The 9,055-nt window shown below is 34.9% G+C and overlaps 1 protein-coding gene across 1 annotated transcript; it reads right to left on the bottom strand.

Annotated features, from left to right (window-relative positions):
* Positions 1-1,647: 1,647 nt before the first annotated feature.
* LOC114578859 lies at positions 1,648-8,501 on the bottom strand. The gene is made up of 4 exons (XM_028692394.1): positions 8,093-8,501; positions 4,959-7,684; positions 1,865-1,992; positions 1,648-1,792 (listed from the first exon to the last, which is right to left on the bottom strand). Exons 1-4 carry the CDS (start codon positions 8,499-8,501, stop codon positions 1,648-1,650), a joined length of 3,408 nt encoding a protein of 1,135 aa, XP_028548227.1.
* Between the last annotated feature and the right edge of the window lie 554 nt (positions 8,502-9,055).

The following is a 9,055-nucleotide window of genomic DNA, read 5'->3' as shown; positions in this document are numbered from 1 at the left end:
CTTAACATCTTCACAGCAACAGATAATTCTTAGTGAGCCGTGCACCCTTTCCAAATTGGTTGCTGGGCAGCACGCAATAAATCATAAAAATTTTGTGCCTCCGTATTCGGTAAATCTTATGTATTTTGTTCAATTTGTATTCCAGTTGCATCATGAACTAATTCCTCAAGATTTGGTCGGATATTTTCAGTCTCAGTAATATTGCTACTTGTAGAAGGACTGCATTAATAATCAAATTGTGGCTCATACTCACCATGACAAGTCCAATACCAATACCGTGGCATGAATCTTCTGCGATAACAGATCAACAATTACATCATCTGGTTCTAGGTGCACTAGATTTTTGTGTTTAGAGCATGGACATCGAAACTTTCCTTCTGATAAAAAGCTGGGTAGTCGCTTCGCTTGCTGAATGAAAAAGTTCACCCCATTAATGAATTCATCTGTTAATGTCTTCCGACCTTGAGATAATCGGTTATACATCCAACTTCTTTGATTTCTAATATCCATAACCTACATATAAGAGCAAATAAGTAATGGATTATCGCGCTTAAGTAGATCTAAAACTGATTATAGAGAGATGTAAAAAGATAGGGGTGCTTGTAGAAAATTATGATCATTTGGCATTGTCTCTAAGAGTAAAGACACTCATTCAAGTACATGAGCATCCTCATCTCTGCAATACTTTTATATCAATCACACAATAGGCCTGAAACATTCCTCCACTATATATAACACAATAGGCCTGAAGCATTATCTCCATTTAGCATTGTCTCTAACAGTAATGACACTCAGCCACTTGAGCATCCTCATCTCTATAATACTCAACTTAATTTTTTACTTCTCTTTTAATGGCCAACATTATGTGACATAAAGTATTGCAGGTGTCACCATCATTTATAGAATTTTACCTACATGTTTAAATGGTCCTTTTGTATCACACAACAGGTTTGATGTATTCCTCCACTTTAACCAACCAACTTGAATTCTACTAATAACATGTTTTCTTATTAATGACTCTCTCTATAAGTGTCCATAATAGACACTTATTCTCAAAAAATGTATATCTTCCATAATAGACACTTATTCTCAATATGATTAAGCATTCCAAAGGCTAGTACTACCTTCCCACAACCTAAATCAACACTTGGAGATATCAAGGCCATCTATATTGGAAATGTATGGTAAGAACATCCATGGCTAAAGCAAAATACATACAATAGGGTACATCCTCTTGCAAATGTATGGTAAGAACATCCATGGCTAAAGAAAAAAAGCATACAATAGGGTACATCCTCTTGCAAATATATGGTTAGAACATCCATGGCTAAAGCAAAAAAAGAAATTCATGGCTAAAGAAAAAAAGATATGTTCTTAAACCTAATCTATGTAATCCAACTGAAATAGGAAAAAATTTCGTCCAAAGAAATGAAAAAACAAAACCTTCCATCGGCGAAGATGAACGACCGTCGGCGGTGAAGCGACCACAAAAGCTATGAGACTCATCGGCAAACTCCTCTGACTGTCGGCGACGGCGATGTACGGGCGAGCAACTGCGATCTACGGGCGAGCGATGGAGGGCGACGACAATCTACGGGCAAGGTGAGAGAACGGAAGGAAAGAAGTGACGGGCCAGAGGGGCTCGGTTTATGAAAATAGGGCTTTCGCCGACGGATTTTCCGGCGGATCCGATGCCGGTAATGTTTCTGGCGCAACATTCGTCGGATTTGTTTCACTGAGTTTAAGTAGCCCGACGTAATATCCGCCGGTAATTATGCCGGTGATTTTCTGCCTTAAAGTGCGACGGAAATAGTGAGATATTGGTTTATTCCGACACATAGACCAGCGCCAATATCGTCAGAACATTTCCGGCGTCGTTGGCGCCGGAAAATCCGCCGTAGGTTTTCTGGCACAACAATGCCCCATTACCTGCGTCGTGATTACCGGCGCACAAATATCAGCCGGAAATTCCGACGGTAATCGCGTGTTTTCCTGTAGTGGATATTATTTGATCATTCAATTTTTGCTTTGAATCTTTTAAATAGGCTTAAGGCCCTCGATTTGGACCCATTTGGGTTCGTATTGGACCGATTTTCGTATCGTTGGGTTGATCTCTTTGAGACATTAAGTTTTACTATACGTTTGTTGAAGTTGAAATACGGTCCCGAATTTAATTTTGGAATTTTCCAACTCAAATATTCTTCGAGATTCTTGCTGGATCAAGTTGATTTTTGGTGCATATCAATTATTCTAATCATTTTTATTTAAATGATGAAATATTAAGATATTTTTTACATTAACTGAAAAAAATTAAGTGGAGAAAAAAATTTAAATAAAACTACAAAGCTGAAAAATTACCATTCACAAACTTAAATCATCACAACTATTCACGTACGATTATTATAAAAAAAAACTTAAAAATTACTACACTTATTAAACTAAAAAATAAAAGAAATTAAACTTCAAATCACATAAAAAAGACAACAACATCGATCCTTTATCCCACTATGTGGGGTCCGCTACATTAATTCTTTTTTCTCCATTATGTCCTATTAAAAGTCAAATTCTCGTTTAAATCTAATAAAGAAATATCATTTCTAATTTTTTCTAACCAAGTCTTTTTACGTCTTCCTCTATCTTTCTTAACATAAGTCAAATCTACCTCTACTTTCCTAACCGGATCATCAGAAGGCCATCGTTTTATGTGACCAAATCATCTAAGGAGACTCTCTCTAATCTTATCTTCTACTAGAGCTACTCCAACCTTTTCACGTATATGCTCATTTCTCTTTTGATGGCCAACATTCGGCACCATAAAGCATTGCATGCCTCACCACCATCTTATAGAATTTTCCCTTAAAATTTAGGGGTACTTTTTTATCACACAAGCCTGATGCATTCCTCCACTTCAACCATCTAACTTGAATTTTATTGATAATATCCTCATCGATTTCACCATAACTCTTATTATTGATTGTATCACCCGAAGTCACAATCACCTCACTAGGTCTATTACTACTAAAATTACACTCCATATATTCCTTTTTATATCTACTTAAGAGAAAACCTTTAGACTCTAAGGCTGACCTCCATAATTCAAATTTACCTTCAACTCTCTCTCTCTCTAGACTTATCAATAAGAAGAATATCATCAGCAAAAAACATACACCAGGGTACATCCTCTTGTAAAAGTCTAGTGAGAACATCCATGACTAAAGCAAAAAGATATGAGCTTAAGGCTAATCCTTGATCTAACCCAATCGAAATAGGGGAATACTTGGTCAAACCACCTTATGTTTGAATACAGGTAATAGCTCATACATACATATAAATAATGATTTGAATATAACAATTATTTACTCTTTTTTTTTTCAAGAACTCTACATAGCACTTCTCTCGGAACTTTATCATATGCTTTTTATAAATAAATTTATATCATATGTAGATCCTCCTTATTTTCTCTATATTTCTCCATCAAACCTCTTAATAAATGTATGACTTCATACATGACCTACCCGGCATGAATTCAAATTGATTTTTAGAAACAAAAAAATAATTATAATAAATGTTAGATTTCTAACCTATAATTTCGAAGTTGAAATGTTTTCTGTTTTCTCATAAACACAGAAATTATTCCATAATATGTATTCCGCATTAGCGTATTTGTTTTTTTTTCAAATTTCATTTTATCTACACTTAGTTTTCAAATTTTAATTAGTATTAGGTTTTATTTAAGATTATTTTTTTACTGTTTTTTAAAATAACTTTCTAGTACAAAAATTAAAATTTTTGTACAAAAACAATACTCTTAAAAACATCAAAAATTTCATCCCAAACAAACCTAAAGCTACTTTTAAAAATTTAGCCAAGGATGAGTGAACTGTTCTTATAGACAAGAGTTTTTTCTAGATTGGCGAACTCTATGCATTAAAACCAAAATGATGCAAAACTTTATAAATAAAATTCTAATTGATAGTGTCAAAGGCTTTTGAGATGTCAAGTTTAATCACCATATTAACCCCAGATGTTTTCACATTAATATCATGAATGAGTTCTTGAGCTAACAAAATATTGTCCACAATACTCCTCCCTTTAATAAAACCATTCTGGTACTAAGAAATAATCTTGGAGAGGAAATTAGCCATGTGAGAAGCTAGAATTTTAAAAACAATCTCAGTAAAAGTAGAACAGAGACTAATCGGTTTGTAATATATCCTAAAAGTAGGTTTATCACATTTACGAATAAGAACAATAGAAGTGCTGGAAAAATATTTAGGAATAGCCATACCTATAAAGAAACCTTTAACAACTCGTAAAGGGCCATCTTTAATAATACTCCAACAGTTTTTTTTTTTTTTTGGGAAAATTGAGGGCATAGCCCGTTTTATTAAAACAATGCAGCTTACAGATAACTGAAATAAAAACCATAACAATTCAGCCTAATAACAAGCTACCAGAATTCAGAGAAAAAGAAATAAAAGGCAAATACAGAACAAACAGAAAAATTGAAGAACCAATTAATCAGAAAAACTTTGACATTCTGAAGCAGCCTTCCTTCAACGGATCAGAGAAGTAGAAACTCAGCTGGAGACGGAATAAATGTCTGAAATCTGATAGACGGACTGGATAGTTTGAGTTGCTGGGACTCAGAAAAAGAAAACCTTTCAAATCCCACACCCAATCTTCTTTGGTTGCCACTAAGGCCATCTAAAAGAAGAATAGCAGATGATCATCATTGTCCGCAGCACAAATTCTGCTAATTAATACTTCTCGATGGTAACAGGTTATCTCCCGGTTGCTTACAAAAAGGATCGAGCATCAAAGAATGATACCAGCAATCCATGGTTCACAGTTGAGATAAATCACTTCAAATACTTCATCATAGATGGGTTGGCATCAGGCATTGATACCCAACCTAGTACAATGTTCTACCAAGAGAGTTTTAAAGCTTCTTTCACCTCAATGCCATTTTTCCATCCCATCAACTTAATATTAATATTTTTTGAAATTTTCTTTATCAGAGAATTGGCACATAAAGCAGAAGACTTGAACCTTCTATTATTCCTCTCAATCCAGATATGATAAATAATAGCATTCAGAATAAGAAGGCGACCAGCCTTGATCTTTTTAGCCTTATCCTTATTATCAATATAAAGAAGAGCTAAGTAAACAGTTGGCCTAAAATAATGTGTCTGGAATGAAGGAATCAGCTTTACTAACACATTAAAAGAATAGTCACATTCAAATAACATTTGTGAAATAGTCTCCATATTGCTATAACAAAGATTGCAAATGTTATCTTTGACCTGGATATTCCTAACAGCCAAAACGTCACACGTTTTTAATCCCCCTCTAAGCGCCATCCAGGAATAAACAGAATACCTCATAGCATGTTTATAATGCCAAACCAACTGGTGCCAATCATACTGGATATCATTCGCAAAATAAGATAGATAAAAATCTTTAAACTTAGCATTTTCCTTCTTATCCCATCCTATATGCTTCTTACCATCATTATCAATGTGCATATTCAGGATAAAATTCCTAATAGAGGAATTAACAGTGTCTGGAATACACCATTCCCCATTATTAATCCAGCTCGCCAGCTGACTGTCAATAGCTAAATCAATGTGGCTGTTTTGAATTTTTTCATAGATAGTATTTCCCAAACACCAATGGTCCCAAAGAATAGAAATAGGACTATTGTTAGTAATAAAAAAATTGAATTTCTCCCTTGTCTCTACAGCAGTTTTACAAATGCTTTTCCAGAACACCGTCGCATAGGCTGGAGTAGGTTTCCAAGGAGATGAATATCTAGCTAGCAGCCACTTAGAAAGTGTAGAGATTGAATTGTAACATCTCATAATAGTATTGCAATTGTAAGCAAAATTTAAGGCTTGAAAAGATGCAATACCCAAACCACCCAAATAATACGGTTTGCAAGTATTTTTCCACGAGATTAGGTGAATTTTTTTACTATCAATGTCCCCATGATATAAAAATTTAGAGCATAACTTTCCTATGTACTTGTAGATAGACTTAGGAATAATCATGCTCCTAATCCAATACGCCACAGAGTTGATTATGGTATATTTAATGAATTGCAACCTGCCAGCAAATGAGAGAGTCCTAGCCTTCCAACCTGACAGTAATACCGTTATTTTCTCCAAGAGAGGAGCAAAATCAGTAATCTTATTTCTACTAAAAGATAAAGGAATTCCCAAGTAAGAGAACTTAGTAGAAATATTGTGAATCTGCAGCTCATTTGAAATGACACTTGGGTTAGAAACATGGGGTGAAATAATAATAGAACTTTTCAGTAAATTCAACTGCAACCCAGTAAGCTTGGAGAATAGGCTAAGAGTTCTCATAAGCTTAGCACAATTATTTGATTCAGCCTTCCCAAATACCAAAAGATCATCCGCATAAGAAAGATGAGTCAATTGAAAATTTTCCATTTTGAATCCCTCAAACCCATTATCATCAGAGTTATGATCTAAAAGACATGAAAGTGCATCCATGACGATACAAAATAAAAAGGGACTAAGTGGACAACCTTGTCTTAGTCCGGTTGAAGAGGAAAAGAATCCTTCCATCGATCCATCCAGACAAATAGAGAAATAAATGTCGTTAATACAAGCTTTGATCCAATTAATGAAAATAATGGGAAAACCTTTATCAGCCATTCTAGCAAAAAGAAATTTCCTGGATACTATATCAAATGCCTTCCTAATATCATATTTAGCACAAAATAGATCCAGCTTATAATGCTTTTTGAAAAGATTAATAATTTCCATAGCCAAGATGGAGTTATCAGAGATAACTCTATTGGGAATAAAAGCTGCTTGATTGATCTCAATGATATCAGGCATAATATTTTTCATACGAGTTGCCAATATTTTTGCAATAATTTTGTGAAAGACATTGCACAGAGAAATTGGCCGAAAATCTTGAAGGTTTTCAGCATGAGATCTCTTAGGAACAAGTGCAATGGCAGTAGCCTTGGCACTGATAGGTAAATAGCATTTACAAAAAAAGGATTTAATGGCCTTACAGACAAGAGGGCCAGTAATGCTCCAAGTTTTTTTATAGAAATCAAAATTAAATCCATCAGGTCCCGGCGCCGAGTTAGAACTGCCAGAGTTAATGGCTAAACGAATTTCCTCATTAGTGACAAGTTTCACTAAAGAATTGAAAGCCTCTTCAGATAAAGTTTTGCCTTTAGGAATAATACCAACATCATTAATTTCAGGAGGTGCAGAGTTGTAAAGCTTTTGGAAAAGCTGGATGATACTAGGAATGTTACTATTCTCTTGATCATGATTATGTTGAGTAGCAGCCACAAGAGAGCTACCATTAAAAGCTTTCCTATTCCTGATCTTGGAATACAAAAACTTCAGGTCATCCTCACCATTTTTTAGCCAATTAATTTTCGATCTCTGAATAATCCAAGAAGCATGGAGAGAGTTATAGTAATTGATTTCAGCCGTGATCTTTTTGAGATCTCCACATAAATCTCTATTAAGTGGGTCAATATCAACCATCCTTTGATATCTACTTTGTTTTTCAACCAATAAAGCACATTTTTTAGCAATAAGATTGGAATTACTCCAATTTATTGCTTTAATCTCTCTTTTCAAAAGCTTCAGCTTTTTATAAAGACTGACAATAGGATTCCCAGAATCTGGGATTTAAAAAATATTCAATAAAATGCTCCAGAAATTCGGAATATGGCTCCAATAGTTTTTATACATAAACCTCTTTTTAGAATTGAGGTTATGTTGATCTCTAAGAATAAGAGGAGAGTGATCTGAAACCAGACTACTCAATACTAGATAGTGAGAGTTAGGATAATGATTAATCCAAGCCTCGTTAACTAAAGCTCTTTCTAGTTTAAGATGAATAGGATTGTCTAGCCTTTGGTTGAACCAAGTGTGAAAAATTCCGGAGGAAGGGAGTTCTAACAGATTATTGTCAAATATAAAGGAGTTAAACGGATTTAGCCTATCAATTGCTAAGATGTTCCCTCCTTTCTTTTCAGATTGAAATCTGCAAGTATTAAAGTCACCAATCACCACCCAAGGTAAGGAACCTTGAGGATTAACGGCTCCCAAATCAGCCCATAGCTTATTCCTCTCATCAAAAGAGTTAGAGGCGTACACAGCAGAGAGAATCATAAGAGAATGAGATCCCATCATCAAATGGCCCGAGATCATTTGCGAGGAAGAGAAATTAGGCATAAAAGAAATTTTATCCAAATTCCATTTAATCCAGATTCTTCCAGAAGAAGCCTTCTCAAAGTTATTAAAACTTTGTTCATTGTCAAAAACCTTGTGAGTAGAACAAAACCAAGGATCCAGGAGATTAGAAGAATTGATACGATTCTCAAGAATACAAATTAAGTCAAGCCTATGCTCATTAACCAGATTCCTACAACAGAGAACTTTATCAGGGTTATTAAAACCCCTGATATTCCAAGCTGCTAAGGATGGACAAGTCATGGATAACTAGGATTTTTGATAAGGGCCTTTCCGGTTGCCCTTTCCCCTAGTTTGTCTTTGAGAAGAAGGATCAGAAGAGTGCTGCTTATTAGAAGTAGAGACTTCCAGTTTATCATTTTTATATTTAGCTGTAGATTCTATAGGATCACCCGTATCCTCACCTAGCATAGTTGAGGAGGATTCTGCTTCATTAGCATCCTGAAGGACACTAAATTTGTTAGAAGAGAAAATATTTAAAGCCTTTTGTCCTTCAGAACGAACCGTAGAAGCATTAGAAGATGAATTCAAAGAAGTGGGTGAATTGAGATTTGGAATCTTCATGTTAGTCCCTGTCAGAATGTGAGTAGGATCTTTAGACCCTAATAAAGTGTTAGACTCAACATTCAACGTAGTCTCAATGATCTCATTAACAGGTTGAAAACTAACCCCATCCTCAGAAATAAGCCCCTTGTTTTTAACGTTATCCGCGTGATTAGTTAGACTAATGTTTTGATTAGCAATATCAGCAACATTATTATCTAACCTTGGAGCATTCATGTCATCTCTGTTCATAG

The sequence above is a fragment of the Dendrobium catenatum genome, unplaced genomic scaffold (assembly GCF_001605985.2).
Source record: "Dendrobium catenatum unplaced genomic scaffold, ASM160598v2 original_scaffold_190442, whole genome shotgun sequence".
Lineage (NCBI taxonomy): Eukaryota > Viridiplantae > Streptophyta > Magnoliopsida > Asparagales > Orchidaceae > Dendrobium > Dendrobium catenatum.
The sequence above is the reverse complement of the archived record's forward strand: the minus strand, read 5'-3'. Positions and strand labels throughout refer to the sequence as shown.

Coding starts and splice junctions, on each gene's coding strand:
- LOC114578859 (XM_028692394.1), bottom strand. CDS start 8,501: ATGACTTGTCCATCCTTAGCAGCTTGGAATATCAGGGGTTTTAATAAC. Junction 7,685..8,092: donor GGGAGCCGTTAATCCTCAAG/GTTCCTTACCTT, acceptor TTTAAATCCCAG/ATTCTGGGAATCCTATTGTC. Junction 1,993..4,958: donor GATGGAAAAATGGCATTGAG/GTGAAAGAAGCT, acceptor TATCCACTACAG/GAAAACACGCGATTACCGTC.